The sequence below is a fragment of the Astyanax mexicanus genome, chromosome 16 (genome assembly GCF_023375975.1).
Source record: "Astyanax mexicanus isolate ESR-SI-001 chromosome 16, AstMex3_surface, whole genome shotgun sequence".
In the NCBI taxonomy this organism is placed as follows: domain Eukaryota; kingdom Metazoa; phylum Chordata; class Actinopteri; order Characiformes; family Acestrorhamphidae; genus Astyanax; species Astyanax mexicanus.
This window is the reverse complement of record NC_064423.1, coordinates 13,156,514-13,172,542: the sequence shown is the minus strand read 5'-3', so window position 1 is coordinate 13,172,542 and position 16,029 is coordinate 13,156,514. Positions and strand designations below refer to the sequence as shown.

The 16,029-nt window shown below is 36.5% G+C and overlaps 1 protein-coding gene across 2 annotated transcripts in view; it reads right to left on the bottom strand.

Moving 5' to 3' along the window:
• gpc5b (glypican 5b) overlaps positions 1-11,821 on the bottom strand; it is a 101,362-nt gene extending 89,541 nt beyond the window's left edge. For both annotated transcript variants that reach the window (XR_007424806.1, XM_007252603.4), the window contains exons 1-2: positions 11,368-11,821; positions 6,682-6,843 (exon numbers count right to left, since the gene is read on the bottom strand). Coding sequence is in view for 1 of the 2 variants with exons in the window: in XM_007252603.4 (XP_007252665.3) it covers positions 6,682-6,843; positions 11,368-11,527 (322 nt within the window). In the remaining variant the exon portion in view is untranslated. The remainder of the gene's footprint in view (positions 1-6,681; positions 6,844-11,367) is intronic.
• Between the last annotated feature and the right edge of the window lie 4,208 nt (positions 11,822-16,029).

Below are 16,029 nucleotides of genomic sequence, written 5' to 3'. Positions count from 1 at the left end.
ACTGAGACAAGTGGTTTTCATCTTGGCACTCTGACATTTAGGCCATTTTTGCCCTTTAGTCTCTTACTTGTGGCCATGAGTTATAAACGCTGACTTATCTGGGGTAAGTGAGGCCTGCAGTTGTTTGGATGTTGTTGTGGGGTCTTTTGTGGCCTTTTGAATAAGTGGTTGCTGCGCTCTTGGGGTAATTTTGGTCGGCCAGCCACTCCTGGGAAGGTTCACCACTGTTCCACATTTTCTTTCTTTCTATCAAAGGCAAGAAAGTGATCATGGCTTGTCTTTCCATCGATTTCCTTGCAAGCTAGACACCCGTCGCCAGGGGATTGTCAAGATAAAAAGAGATGTTGGACCTTATTGTCACAGGGCAGCTCTCCAAACTCTTTTGCAACCTTATCCATTGGATGTCTGGTAGATGCTTGAAGTAGTTGGACCATTTGACAGGTGCTTCCAATAGCAGAAAGCTTTCCTGTAAGGTCATGGGCAAACTGATCACTTGGCAGAGGGGTTGGAATTGGGCAACAGAGGTTAGAAATGAAACTATCACAACATATTTTATATTTCTTTGGAAGGTGAGTTGCTATGGAAGGCTTTAATTTTGAGACTTTCACTGTATGACTAGGCTTTGAGCTTAAACCTAATGCACATAGTGAAATGTGCCAAGTTAACCCCTAACACACGATGCACCTTATAATCCAGTGCACTTTATGTATGAAAATAGACCAGAAAATAGACATTTATTGATAGTGCGCCTTATAGTGCAAAAAATACAGTAAGTTGCCATACATTAATGAAATGAATAACAGTTAAAACTTTACACTACAGAACAGAAGCCTTAGGTTAACCCTGTCCAATCTATCTATCTATTGTGCTTAGAAAAACTTGATTTTGGAAGAAATCTAACCTTTTTGAAAGTTTAGATGTGGCGAAATTCCACAATTTGTTAAATAATTCAAATCATTTGAAACAGCTGAATCATTTGGTCGTTTCATGAAGGCAGAGAACAAGGTGAGTGCCTGGATCTGGGCAAAAAATAAATAAACAACACTACTCACCCTAACTTTACAGGCGCCAAACGTTTCTGTCACTAATACCCTTTCATTAGTGATTACTGTACACTTGCACACACAAGGACAAAGACAAACATTACTCAGCGAGAGAGTAAAAACACATTACTGTCTAAATCTACACTCCTCTCCCACACGGTCATGAAAGCACTTTAGGAACTCGCTCTCCGTCGACCAGGCCACCAGCAACAATGCCATGAAAAGCACAAAGGGACACAAATGATCTTTTCTAGCCCATTCATCTGCACTCATTATAGCGCAATACACTGAGTCTAACATAGACGGATCTCCAAGGATACTCCGAGTATTTCAACATTTCCGTCTCTTTAGCTTTTTTAATATTCACTCTGTTGGCAGGGGAGAGACTGAGGACAGAGAAAAGTGTGACAGTGGTGAAGACTTGCTCTGAAAAGGCTGGGAAACAGATTAAATAAGCTTACCTGCACAGCTCTGACTTGTATAGAGATTTATACGGGCTTATATATCAGTGCTTATATATCAGTGCTGTCATCAAAAAAAATATATATATAATTTAAATGACAAATCTGACAGACTGGCATCATTTAAATAATGAGTAGACCACCTGAAATGCTTAAACATTACTACAATAAGTTTTAGATTGGATTCCACTTAGGATTCCTTTAAAAGTTTCCATTCTGAAGATTTGGAAAGCTGAGTTCAATTTCACACAACCAAGACTGATTACTACCAGACCTGTAGAATCAAGAAATCACTTAAATAGAATCTGTCTGACAACATTAAGCAGCTAAAAGATCTCAAAAAGCAACACATTAGGCCCCGATCTAAGGAAATTCAAAAACAGATACAAAACAAATTCATTAATCATCTATCAGTCTGGTAAAGGTAACAAATTAATGTCTAAGGCTTTGGGACTCCAGCGGACCACAGTGAGAGCTATTATTCACAAATGGAAAAAACATGGAACACTGGTGAACCTTTCCAGGAGTGGCCGCTGATCAAAATGATTCCAAAAGGGCATGGACAACTCATTCAGGAGGTTACTAAAGAACTTAGAACAACATTTAAAGAACTGCACTTTTGGTGAACAAACTTCTGTTTCTGTCCCCAGCACTACAGCTCTGGAAAAAATTAAGAGACCACTTCAGTTTCTAAATCAGTTTCTCTGAATTTGCTATTTATAAATTTGAGTAAAATGACCACTGTTTTATTCTATAAACTACAGACAACATTTCTCCCAAAAAAGAGTTCAGAAATCAATATTTGGTGAAATAACTGGATTTTTAATCACAGTTTTCATGCATCTTGGCATGTTTTCCTCCACCAGTCTTACACACTGCTTTTGGATAACTTTATTCCACTCCTGGTGCAAAAATGTCCAGCAGTTCAGCTTGGTTTGATGACTTTTGATCATCCATCTTCCTCTTGATTATATTCCAGAGGTTTTCAATTTGGTAAATTCAAAGAAACGCATCATTTAAGTGGTCTCTTTTTTTCTAGAGCTATATGTGTAGTACAAATTAGTGATGAGTCAACACTCAAATATTTATAATTGATTATGTCAATTAATTGTTGCAATAGTAACTCCCACAGCAATACACTATACAGTTTAAAGGGCCTAGTTGTGGACATGGTCTGTGTGCTATGTGTCTAAACGCTAAGTCAAATAAAGTAAACAATAATTATTGACCTTGGAAAATAAGTTTATGGCCTCTTGAGTAGATTCTAAACCATCACCCATGTCTGCTTGTTTCCAGCAAGTCTGTAAACTCAGTGATTTCTCGCTACTGTTACAACAACAAGAGCTCAGCGCACACAGCGAGTGATGGTGACATAGGAAGTCTGATATAAAACACAACCTGTCCCTGTGGAACAGAAGCTCCCATTCCCTCCAGTTTAACCAGTTCCCCAGAGTTTAGCTAATGCTCTCAGGACATGACAACCATCATGAGAGTCTCAGAGGCCCTGAGAACTTCATGACTGTGATGGACGGGGCAAAGAGAAAAAGGAGATGCATAATAAGAAACTGCCTTAAGGACTATCCCAAACATACATCTGCTACAGCTTCCTGTTTGTCAAAGGGTTTAGAAATTGATGGCACACATCATTTTTTTACACATTATTATTTTGATTTGAAAACAGTGGAGATGGTTATATATTTAATACAGTCCTGCTCTAGAAACTAAATTCCCTGTTTCTGGAATGGTTATTTTTTCAGAAGAAAGATGTTCTGAACTTTAGTGTTACCTCAAAAAAGGAGAGTTTTATAGTAGTGAAATAGGGTTCTTTGTCTTGTAACAATAGTGGAACCTATTTTGGTGCTAAACTTATGCATTTAGCTACTTTAAAGTTGACTCATAATTTTGGGGCCTTGGGCAAGTCACTTGATCCTCACTGCTCCAGGGGACCCTGGCTTTCTGTACTGCTAAACAAGACGAACTTTGCTTTACTGCACAAATATAAAGGCACTTATTAAATGACATGTCAAAAGTCAAAGAACAATTGCTATTATCATGTCCCATGATTTTTGCCATTTCCCACGAAAGCTGAAGAGCCCTTCACTAGGGCTGAAAAGAGAAAGTGTAAGAATGAGAGAGAGAGAGTGCGAGTGAGAGAAAAATAGCGTGAGTTAGCCATAAACAGCGCAAGTTAGTGAGAGACAGTGAAAGTTACTGAAAGACAGAGAGAGGGAGAGACAGCGCCAGTTAGCAAGAGACAGAGCGAGTGAGAGAGAGAGGGAGAGACATCACGAGTTAGCGAGCGAGGGAGAGCAAGTGTGAGAGAGAGAAACAGCGCGAGTTAGCGAGAGAGGGAGAGTGAGTGAGAGAGAGGGAGACACAGCGCGAGTTAGCTGAGGGAGAGCAAGTGAGAGAGAAAGACAGCACCAGTTAGTGAGAGACAGCGCCAGTTAGTGAAAGACAGCACGAGTTAGCGAGAGAGGAAGTGCGAGTGAGAAAAAGAGAAAGATTGCGAGAGTTAGTGAGAGACAGCGCAAGTTGGAGAGAAACAGTGCGAGTTAGAGAGAGACAGTGTGAGTTAGAGAGAGACAGCACGAGTGAGAAAAAGGGAAAGACAGTGTGAGTTATCAAGAGACAGCGAGAGACAGCGTGAGTTATCGAGAGACAGCGCGAGTTATTGAGAGACAGCGTGAGTTATCTAGAGACAGCGAGGGTTATCAAGAGACAGCGAGAGACAGCGTGAGTTATCGAGAGACAGCGTGAGTTATCGAGAGACAGCGAGAGACAGCGTGAGTTATCGAGAGACAGCGTGAGTTATCGAGAGACAGCGTGAGTAAGCGAGAGAGCCTATCTTTGTCTGCACCCACTATCAGGCCTCAACTTAAACTCAAACTCGATTAATTCACACGGCCTTGCCATGAGCACAGTGGCCAGTGTTTAACCTCACTCACAAGATAACACCACACAACTTCTACTGGTGAGGGCATTCCCGAAGCAAACCATGAGCTAACACTTCATGATCAGTTTACATACAGCTATCCCATGACTTTTTGCATGCCAAAAAACCTTCACACTGTAAAGGGTAGAGCTACATGGTGTTGGTTCAGGTTTTGGTCTAATTGCTGACACTTCTTTACCTGAAGACGTTGCAACTGAACGTCAAAATGTGTCCATAATTTTATTCATTACTATACTGGTGTAATTCAGAAACTTTCAAATCATCGCTTTAATTTGTTCAGTGGAAAAAAAATTATAGTTAAAGAAAAATGAAGGGGTAAAGAGCGCAAATTACTCTTTTAAATCACGCACTGAAGACTCTTGAAGATTCTTGTGTGACACACTTTTATGCGTATGTGTGTGTCTGATTCAGGCTCTGAAAGGCCTCGTCCCTAATTTGCAAAACGCAATCAATTCTTGTGACGTCCTCCACAGAGAGCATGGACACATTAACTGAGATTATATAAGAGACTCTTAAAGCCCCCTTTAAAATACCAGTCGATCAGTCATTCACTGCTCTAAGAAGAAAGTGTTCTTATGAATCACAAAGTGCTGTTACAATTCAGACAAATTACTGACTATGGATAAAGTCAATGACATTTTCACATAGAATTTCACATAGAAACTCGTTAAAGTGTCTTTTTATAATTTTTGTCTTATATAAATTGTTTAACTGATAGAGCAATGTTTGCATAAGACTTTCATGACAAGTGATATAAACTTACAAACATTTATAAAGGTTTAGTCCAACATTATTTTATTTCAGTTCAGTTCAGTGCTGTTGTTATAAGTCCTTTATTATATGCTTTTTAAATGAGCCTTTCTAATGTTTATGTACTGTGCACTTATGTCTGTTGTCATGACAGTATCATGCATGTGTCTAATGAACACTGTTCATTACCAATATCAGCACAACTCCGCAAATGGAATGTCTCATCAACCAAGCCTGTCGTCACTATCAGGCCTTGCCATGAGCACAATAGCCATAGTTCAAACTCACTCACAAGATAACACCTCAAAACTCACCAGATACCTAAAACAGATGAGGCCATTCCCAAGCTGTCCCATAAGGTAACAGTGTAGATCTATGGTCAGACAGTGGATATATATGGTCAGACAGTGGATATAAGTTAGATTGGTTAGTTAGCAAGCTATCTCCACTGGTCCAGCAGGCTAAGCTCTGCCACTATGATAGGGTTGAAGATCACAGGTTCGAATCCCGGTCATGCAGCTTGGCATCAACTGCCGGAGCTCTGAGAGAGCACAATTTACCTTGCTCTCTCTGGGTGGATAGATGGTGCTCTTTTCCCTCATCACTCCTAGGGTGATGTCGATCAGCACAAGGCATCTGTGAGCTGATGTATCGGAACCAAGTCGCTGCGCTTTCCTCCGAGCGCGATTTGATGCTACTCGGCAATGATGCATCAGCAGTAGTTCGAAAAGAATCGGTGGCTGACTTCACATGTCGTGACAAGGCACAATCTGCCGAGCTAAATTAGAAAATTAAACATAAATCTAATTTTAGATTGTCTAATTTTTACTTTATATGGTCTATGCCATAAAAGAACCACTTATACTGTAAAACAAGGACAGGAGCTGTAAATGTGCAGTACCTTTGGAAGAACTGGAGATAAACATTTAAATTGACATCTTTTTTTCTTCATAAATGGTTCCTTATACAACCAACATTTGTTTTTCCTTGGCAACTCTATTTGGAAAACTGCAGTTTAGCTTCACTTAAAGACATAGGATAAGAAGTATTTCTGGCCAGGCTACGTAATACTACATTATATTTTTATGCCTCCTCAAGTCAACCCTACTAAAAGCTTAGTACCAAACAGCTTGTTCATGTCTATTTAATAAAGAGAGGTTTGAAATCATTGTGTAGAAATGAGTTAGAACTGTTTACGGTAGATAAATAAGTAAGGTGAGCTCAGCGAAGAGAAAAGCTCAGTAGAAGAGTTTAGAATTTAGTGAAAAAATGTAAACAAAATTGGATTAAGAGCTTTACAGTTTGATTTATTTTAGAGGATTGCACGCTAATCTGATGGATAACTCACCAAGTGAGTTCAATGATCCAGTCAATACAACAGTAAGACCTGGAGCATCCTATGATCTGAGAGAAGCTGCAGGGACACACCTCTAATTCTGAGTGTTTAAGCTTTGTTAAGCTCAGGTCTTACCCTGGAAGTCCTCCGTGTGGCCGAGGATGAGATACTTGAGCTCGAAGCTGTAGGAGAGGATGTTCTGGAGGGTGTCTCGACGAGCAGCGTTGCGGTAGCTCTCCTCCATTTTGCGTGTGCAGCAGGTCGGACCCTGGTGCTTACAGATTTGGAGCTCAGCATCTGAAAACAAGACACACAGTTATTAATATTTATGATAATGCTGAAGCTGAGGCTTCCATCATAGCTCACACTGTTTCTGGTGGCAAAGGTGGGGATGGTAACTTTTGTTTTGATGGACGGTTGGATATATTGTTTATATACAGTGGCATGAAAAAAGTATTTGCCCCTTACAGATTTCTTTTGCTTTGGATTTTTTGTCGTACTTGCATTTTTCAGATTATCAAACAAACTTTAATATGTCATGGTAGTTGTGTGGAGTGCAGATGTATGTTTATTGTATCTGTTATTATAATAATAATAATAATAATAATAATAATAATAATAATAATTATTATTATTATTATTATTATTATTATTATTATTATTATTATTGTTGCTGCTGTTGTTATTACTATAATTGCATTATACTACATTGTTCTATTTTCATACTAACTATCCAACATACTTTACTATGTCTACCTTTTTGTATATGCATTCACTTTGTTATTGTTCTCAATATCTCAATTTTATGATTTACTTTGTTGTGGTGCGTCATTATGTATATACAAAATATGTTAGGAAAAAAAAACTTTAATATAAGACAAATATTACCTAAGTAAATATAAAAAGCACTTTTTAAATGATGATTTCATTTATTAATGAAAAAACATATCCAAATCAATCAAGCCCCCTAAATTGATTGTAATTAATCACACTTCTCTGGACTAAAATGACAAAAGTGGAACTTTTTGGAAGGTCTGTGTCCCGTTACGTCTGACACATGTGAAGTCAATCACCGCCTCTTTTCACAGTGCACTCGGAGGAAAGTGCAGCGACTCGGTTCTGATATATCAGCTCACAGACGCCTTGTGCTAATCGACATCACCCTAGGAGTGAGGAGGGGAAAGAGCGCCATCCACACACTCAAAAAGAGAGAGCAAGGCCAACTGTGCCCTCTTAGGGCTCCGGCAGATGATGGCAAGCTGCATGACAGGGATTCGATCCAGCGATCTCCTGATCATATTGGCAGCACTCAGCGTCCAGACTGCTGGCTTTACTCAGATTACAATCAATATTCTTACTCTTCAATGTTTCTACATTAAAATATCTCCAAACAGATATGAGTACACCTTTAGTCAAAGTAACAGCTAGTTTGGGGCTGGGGCTGCTACCTGGAAAACCTTTGGAATATAATCAAGAGAAAGGTGGATGATCACAAGCCATCATACCGAGCTGACCTGCTTAAATTTTTGCACCAGGAGTGGGATAAAGTTATCCAAAAGCAGTGTGTAAGACTGGTGGAGAAGAACATGCCAAGATGCATAAAATCTATAATTAAAAAACAGGGTTATTGCACCAAATATAGATTTGTAAAACTTAATGAATATGAACTTATTTTCTTCACATTATTTGAGGTCTGAAAGCTCTGCATCCTTTTTGTTATTTCAGCCATTTCTCATTTTCTGCAAATAAATGCTCTAAATGACAATATTTTTATTTGGAATTTGGGAGAAATGTTATCTGTAGTTTATAGAATAAAACCACAATATTTATTTTACTTAAACATTTACCTATAAATGTCAAAATCAGAGAAACTGATTTAGAAACTGAAGTGGTCTCTTAATTTTTTCCAGAGATGTACATAATATAATTGATGTAAACGGGCACAACTATTGATTAGGGTTCCTAGGGTTGGTATCTAGCACAGCTTGGGGTTTTGTGCATGTTTTTGAGATGGGAAATCACCCGATTGTGCCAGACACAGGCCCTCAAGGACCAGAATTGAAGACTTCTGAAGATGAATGGGAGAAGAGATTAAAGAGGGCAGCCAAAGAAAAGAAAACGCCATATTGTGCAAATATTGTGAAAGTTTTCTGTTTCACTAGAAGCTGATTTAAAGTCTGTGTCAGTATTGCATTGGTTTATTACTGGTTATTACTTAGAGTACAAACAGAACCCCCCAAAAAACCTGAAAAGTCGCTTGTGATGGAGCACATGCCCAGCCCGACACCCTAATACTGTCCTATGTGAAATATCTGTTACTGATACGGATCAGTAAACCACACATTACAACAGCTGACTGGGATCACTGCGACCTCCCTGACCTTTCACACACACTCTCTTATCACCCCTCTCTCTCTCTTTCTCTCTCTCTTTCTTAAGCCAAGAGATGTTAAGGTAGAAAGTACAAATATTTTGTTAGCTTAATTAGCTTTATTAGAAAACAATTTAAAATCTCAACTAAGGTCTTTAATATAAAATGCATTCATTTTATTATGGGTATGTGCTGTATGTGGCTGAAACAGGGAGCCTAGTGCATCCCAAATTTATTAACATTAACATTTTATCATTTTAATATAACAATATAACAGTAACAATATTATAGTTATTATCAGTTTTAGTAAAATGTGTTTTGGGAAAGGTGTTAGTACACTATAGGTCTCCTGTTTCACGGCCTGACGTTTTATCCTCAATGACATTTCCCCCCTTAAAATACTTTTACTTTTATGCTTTAAGTTCTAAAACCAGTATCATTTTTGATGATTTATCACAAAGCACTTAATTAATTGTATTTTTGTAGTCACCTGACTGCACTACTAAAAAAAGCAAAACAAATACAAATTCGCAAATATAGCTAATATCACAATATTAAGCATTTTATAAGGGCAAACATTTGTGTATAATATGATATGGCACTGCCCTACCCTGGACCATGGATTTTTTTTATTATATCATATAATATGATACATTATTACACTACTTTGGAGCCCAATATACAGTACATATTCAACTATTTGTGGACATCCCTTTAGTTTTTGTTTAGGTTTTTATACGTCTATATAATATTTGAGTTTCACATTTTCAACGGAATTCTTGAAATAAAGTAACTTTTTAATGATATTGTCATTTTTTAAGATGCACTAATAAGAGTTTGGTTTTAGCTGAGTATGATGGTGAAGTTGAGTATAATAGTTTAGCTGGTTCACCAGGATGACCACCAGCATGACAAACTGACAGTAAAGTGTATGTAATTTTTACAATCAAAAAGTGTACAGATTTGATTGTGCATCACTGAATTTAAATAAATATTTAACGCATGTGGAACTGACGTCTGGTGTCGGCTGTGACAGATCAGACTTTATTTTCAGGATTAAATAAAGAACAAGCAAATATTTTATAGATGGTGATTCACTTTTAGACCCCTTGCACAATACATCAGTTTCAGAGTCTGAAGTTTGACTCTGGACTAGGGGTGTTTATTCAGCCCCATAAAAAAAATATTATTATAATATTTTTGAAATAATGATATTCTTGGTAAAATTATAAAACATTTTAGTATTAAAATAAAAACTTCAAAAACATTACTGCAATACTGCAATTATAGTAGAAATATAACAAAACATCTATTAACATTTGTCTGTTTCGTAAACTTATCAACTTATCAAGACCTGGATTTTGTATAAAATAATAATAATAGTGCAGGAGAATAAAAAATGGTAGAAAAATAAAATGTTATAACAACAAAATTACTGAAATTACTAAAACAAAAAGAAGGTGCAGCTTATTTAGTCCATACAAATAAACTGTAAACAGTAAAAAGCAAAACAAATACAAATTCGCAAATATAGCTAATATTACAATATAAAGTATTTTATAAGGGCAAACATTTGACCATGGCTTTTTTTATTATATCATATAATATGATACATTATAACACTAAAACCAAACTCTTATTAGTGCATCTTAAAAAATGACAATATCATTAAAAAGTTATTTTATTTCAGTAATTCAGTTGAAAATGTGAAACTCAAATATTATATAGATGTATTATACATAGAGTGGTCTATTTTAAGTGTTTATTTACTTTATTGTGGATGATTAGGGCTTACAGACAATGAAAACCCAAAAATCAGTTTCTCAGAAAATTAGAATAATTACAAAAAGATTGACCAATTGCTACTTTTAGCAGTGTGCTGGAAGTCCTGCTTGAAAATGAAATCCGCATCTCCATAAAAGTTGTCAAACCATGAGTAAATGTTGCATTTCATTTGGAAATCAAGGAAGCAGAGTCTGGAGGAAGAGTGGAGAGACACACAGTCCAAACTGCTGGAGGTCTAGTGTGAAGTTTCACCAATCAGTGATGGTTTGGAGAGACATGTCATCTGCTGGTTGTTGATCCACTGTGTTATATCAAGTCTAAAGTCAGTGCACTTCATGTCTCTCTCTGCTGACAACTTTTATGAACACGCGGATTTCATTTTTCAGCAGGACTTAATATAATATTATAATATTCAAATTTTCTGAGACACTGACTTTTGGTTTTCATTGACTGTAAGTCATTGTCATTAACAAAAAAAGAAATAAACGCTTAAAATAGATCACTCTGTGTGTAATACATTTATATAATATATGACTTTTACATTTTCAACTGAATTACTGAAGTAAAGTAACTTTTCAGTAATATTCTATTATGGTCAATCAGCTAAACAAGCATAGTTTTAATGATCTTCTAGAGGTGCAGCCAGAGCTCTTCTTCATACCCACCTGCTGTTGCTGTCTCAGGGACCAATCTGAGAGGACCCACATGCCGCAGCTGGAAAGCAGTTTTGACCTCATGGCAGCTGTGGGCCTGACCCGTCCACGTCCAGCTCAGCGTGACCAGTAGCCAACAGATCCACGCGCGTCCTAAAGCCTCCCGCACCATCGCACCATTTCACTCCATAGTGCTCTGTGTGCACTGACTGAAAGTGAGGAGGAGGAGGAGGAGGAGGAGGAGGAGGAGGTGAAAGAGAGTATCTCAGAGCTCCCCCGCAGGATTCCTCTTAGGCGCTCCTCCGGGCTGAGGCATCGGGGCAGATTCTGAGAAGAGCGGCGAGCAGAAGCCTGGAGGCGCTTCTGAGTCTCACATGCTCCTGATCTCACCCCTCCTCAGCCGCGCAGATCTGCACCAGAGCTAAAAGCAGCGCTGCGTGCCCAATGCAGACAGAGAGAGAGAGAGAGTGAGAGTGAGGGGCAGCTGCCTGCACCCCTCTCACACACACATTCACCTACCCGCCAGCGGGGGGCGCGCCCTGCTATTACACTGCTGGCCAAAAGTATTGGCACCCCAGCAATTCTGTCAGAAAATGCTCAATTTCTCCCATAAATTGATCGCAATTACAAATGCGTTGACATTAAAATGTTCATTTAATTTGTCTTCAATGGAAAACCACCAAAAGAATTGTCAAAAAGCCAAATTGGACATAATTCCACACCAAACATAAAAAGGGGGTAGACAAAAGTATTGGCACCCTTTGAAAAATCATGTGATGCTTCTCTAATTTGTGTAATTAACAGCACCTGTTACTTACCTGTTGCACATAACAGGTGGTGGCAATAACTAAATCACACTTGCAGCCAGTTAAAATGGATTAAAGTTGACTCAACCTCTGTCCTGTGTCCTTGTGTGTATGAGCATGGAGTAAAGAAAAAAGACCAAAGAACTGTCTGAGAAGCAAAATTGTGAGGAAGCATGGGCAAACACCTGAATGTTTCTGTGTCTACCGTGCGCAGTGTCATCAAGAAGTTTAAAGCCCATGGCACTGTGCCTAACCTCCCTAGATGTGGACGGAAAAGAAAAATTGACGAGAGATTTCAACGAAAGATTGTGCGGATGGTGGATGGTGGGATTGTTTATTAAATATGTTTATAGAATTATGTGTTAAATAAAAAAATGTAAATGTATAAAAAAATAAATCCTTTTGTATAATATTAAATTTGAGACAATAATAAATAATAATTTGAGGAAACAATGTATCAGAGTGTTGGAACAATTAATTCAGCTGAGGGAATAGAATAAATTGATTGCTAAATTGAGGGAACAATTTCTCACAATTTTTAATTGAGAAAAAATATTGAAATAAAAGAATTATAAAATTAAATTGACTGAGTAATTATTAAACTGAGTTAATGATTTATTAAACTAATGAAACACTTCAGTGTAGAGATTTTTTTTAATGAGTCAATCATTAATTAAATTGAGTATTTAGTTAAATTGATAAAACACAATTTTAAGTTGAGAGAACAAAATATTGAAATGAGAGAATGTAAAAACAGCCAGTTTAAATCTAGAAGTTCAGTTTAAAAGAATACATTATATATTACATAGCATAACATAGTATATAGCGGACACTTTTATTTAAAGCGCCTTACAAATAATGTATATAATGTACATTAGTAAAGTAGAACATAAAAGTCCAAGGTAAAAACATTTAGTGTAGTCAAAAAGCCAGGCCAGCAAAGTAGCAGATATGGATGAAACAGGGACATGTCTAAACTTAACTTTATGCTCGGCTGAATAATATAATCCCTGGTTAATATATACAGTATGTTAGTGTGCTGTTTCTGGACTGAGCTCAGGATCATGAAGCTTAATGTGCGGTGGGACCAGCAGGGGACGGTATGACACCACTAACTGTCAATCAGACACTGAATAAAGACATGTTGTGGATGCTCCTGGGAGGAAACAGATCCATTAGAAACAGTTTTAGAAACAGATCCATTAGACTTTAATTCCATATTATGACTGTAGTAAAGGATTATATTTCCAGCATATAAAATAACATCACGGATGAAAAAGCTGTGCCCCGTGTGAGGCTCGAACTCACGACCTTCAGATTATGAGACTGACGCGCTGCCTACTGCGCCAAAGCTGGGGAACAATAGTCTGCTTTCCCGTGGGAAGAAGAAAAAATGGAGGGAAGAAGGGGGAAGAAGGGAAAAGGAAAGAAAGCGAGAAAAAGAAAAGTTAACCATCGAGCAAAAACTGAAAAATGAAATGGTTCTGCCTCTTTTAAAGAACTGCAGTGTTTATTTCGTTGAATATGTTTCTTTTTATATTATTATTGTCATTTTCTGAGCTAAAGGGAAGATCGGGGCAGATACAAAGGTCGCGAGTTCAAATCCCGGTGTGCTATCAAAGAACAGCAGCTTAGATTTTAAATGTAACTAGAATCTACTGATATTTAGAGGCATTTAAACACGTTTTTCTATACACTAATCTTAATTTACTGTTAATCTCCAAATTATGTGAAAAAAAAATACATTTTATGTACTATAAAAGGCTTATCACAAATTGTTACATAGTATAACATGTATACCACAGTGTTCTATATATTATAACCGGTATACCACAATATTTTACATAGTATAAAATGTATACCACAATATTGTAGATACCAGAATATTTTATATACTATTAAAGGTATACCACAATATTTTATACAGTATTAAAGTTATATCACAATATTTTATATGGTATAACAGGTATACCAGCATTTATTTTACATAGTATAATAAGTGTACCACTATATTTTATATAGTATAACAGATACCACAATATTTTATATAGTATAACAGATGCCACAATATTTTATATAGTATAACAGATGCCACAATATTTTATATAGTATTAAAGGTATACCACACAATTTTATATAGTATTAAAGGTATATCTCAATATTTTATATAGTATGACAGGTATACCAGCATTTATTTTACATAGTAAAACAGTTATACCACAATATTTTACATAGTATAACACGTGTACCACTATATTTTATATACTATAACAGATGCCACAATATTTATATAGTAAAAAAGATGCCACAATATTTTACATAGTATAACATGTATACCACAATATTTTATATAGTATAACAGACGCCACAATATTTTATATAGTGTAACAGGTGTACCACTATATTTTATATAGTATAACAGACGCCACAATAATTTAATATAGTATAACAGGTGTACCACTATTTTTTATATAGTATAACAGATACCATAATATTTTATATAGTGTAACAGGTGTACCACTATATTTTATATAGTATAACAGACGCCACAATATTTTATATAGTATAACAGGTGTACCACCATATTTTATATATTATAACAGGTGTACCACCAGATTTTATACAGTATAACAGAGGCCACAATATTTTAAATAGTATAACAGATACCATAATATTTTATATAGTGTAACAGATGCCACAATATTTTATTTTAAAATATTGAGATATACCTTTAATACTATTATTAAAGGTATATCTCAATATTTTATATATTATAACAGGTATACCAGCATTTATTTTACATAGTATAACACGTGTACCACAATATTTATATAGTAAAAAAGATGCCACAATATTTTACATAGTATAACAGGTGTACCTCTATATTTTACATAGTATAACAGATACCACAATATTTTATATAGTATAACAGACGCCACAATATTTTATATATTTGAAGGTGGTTTTTATAATATGTATTTTTTTTTACTAACCAGACTTAAATTATGAATTGAATTTCAAAGGAATTCGTTTGAATTCACACTCAAAATCAAAGAGTGTAATTTTTTAAAGAGTGTATCTCTTTAAGCCACGCTTTAAGGTGGCGAGGATTTTGATTGGTCAGAAATAGAAGTCCCGCGGTGGAGAAACATTTAATTGGTTAAAAATGGAAAGAGCGTCGGGCAAGCGCTGCGATTTGATAGGCAAGAAATGGAGACACGCCAGGGGTTTTGATTGGTAAGAAATGGACGGGATAAACGAGGAGTAGATTTCATTGGTAAGAAATGGACGCTGTGCCGTGAGCTGATTGGAGAGAAATGGAAGCGGCGTTGGAAGAAGAGTGACACGATTGGCGTGCTGAAAGCCGGCGCTTGTGTTCCAGGTAGCGCCAACGAGGCTGTGAAAGACCGTAGCTTAGAGCACCTCATATACTAACTACCATGTTTCAAGTCCTGACGAAGAGTTTATTCCAGTTTTTGGCATACCTGTCAAGTTTTGGACTTAAAAATAAGGGATTTTTTCCGCCGCCCCAACAGCCCAAACGAGGGGAAAAAAAAAAAATATATATATATATATATATATTTTTTTTTAATATATATTTTTTTTATTTATTTAATAGATTTAAAATTGAAATTGAAGGGTGCACAAATTTACAAAAAGGACATGGATCAGATATATTCCATAAGTAAATAATAGTCCTAAGGGGCCTACACAATTAATAATCTTTCATTAATACTTCTTTCTATCGTTCAGTCCACTCCTGATCAATTCAGTTAATTTCAGCCCTCTCCACATTTTCTCTCTCTCCAGCTCAACCATCTCTTCTACCCCTTCTAAATAATACATTACATTACATTATAATACATTA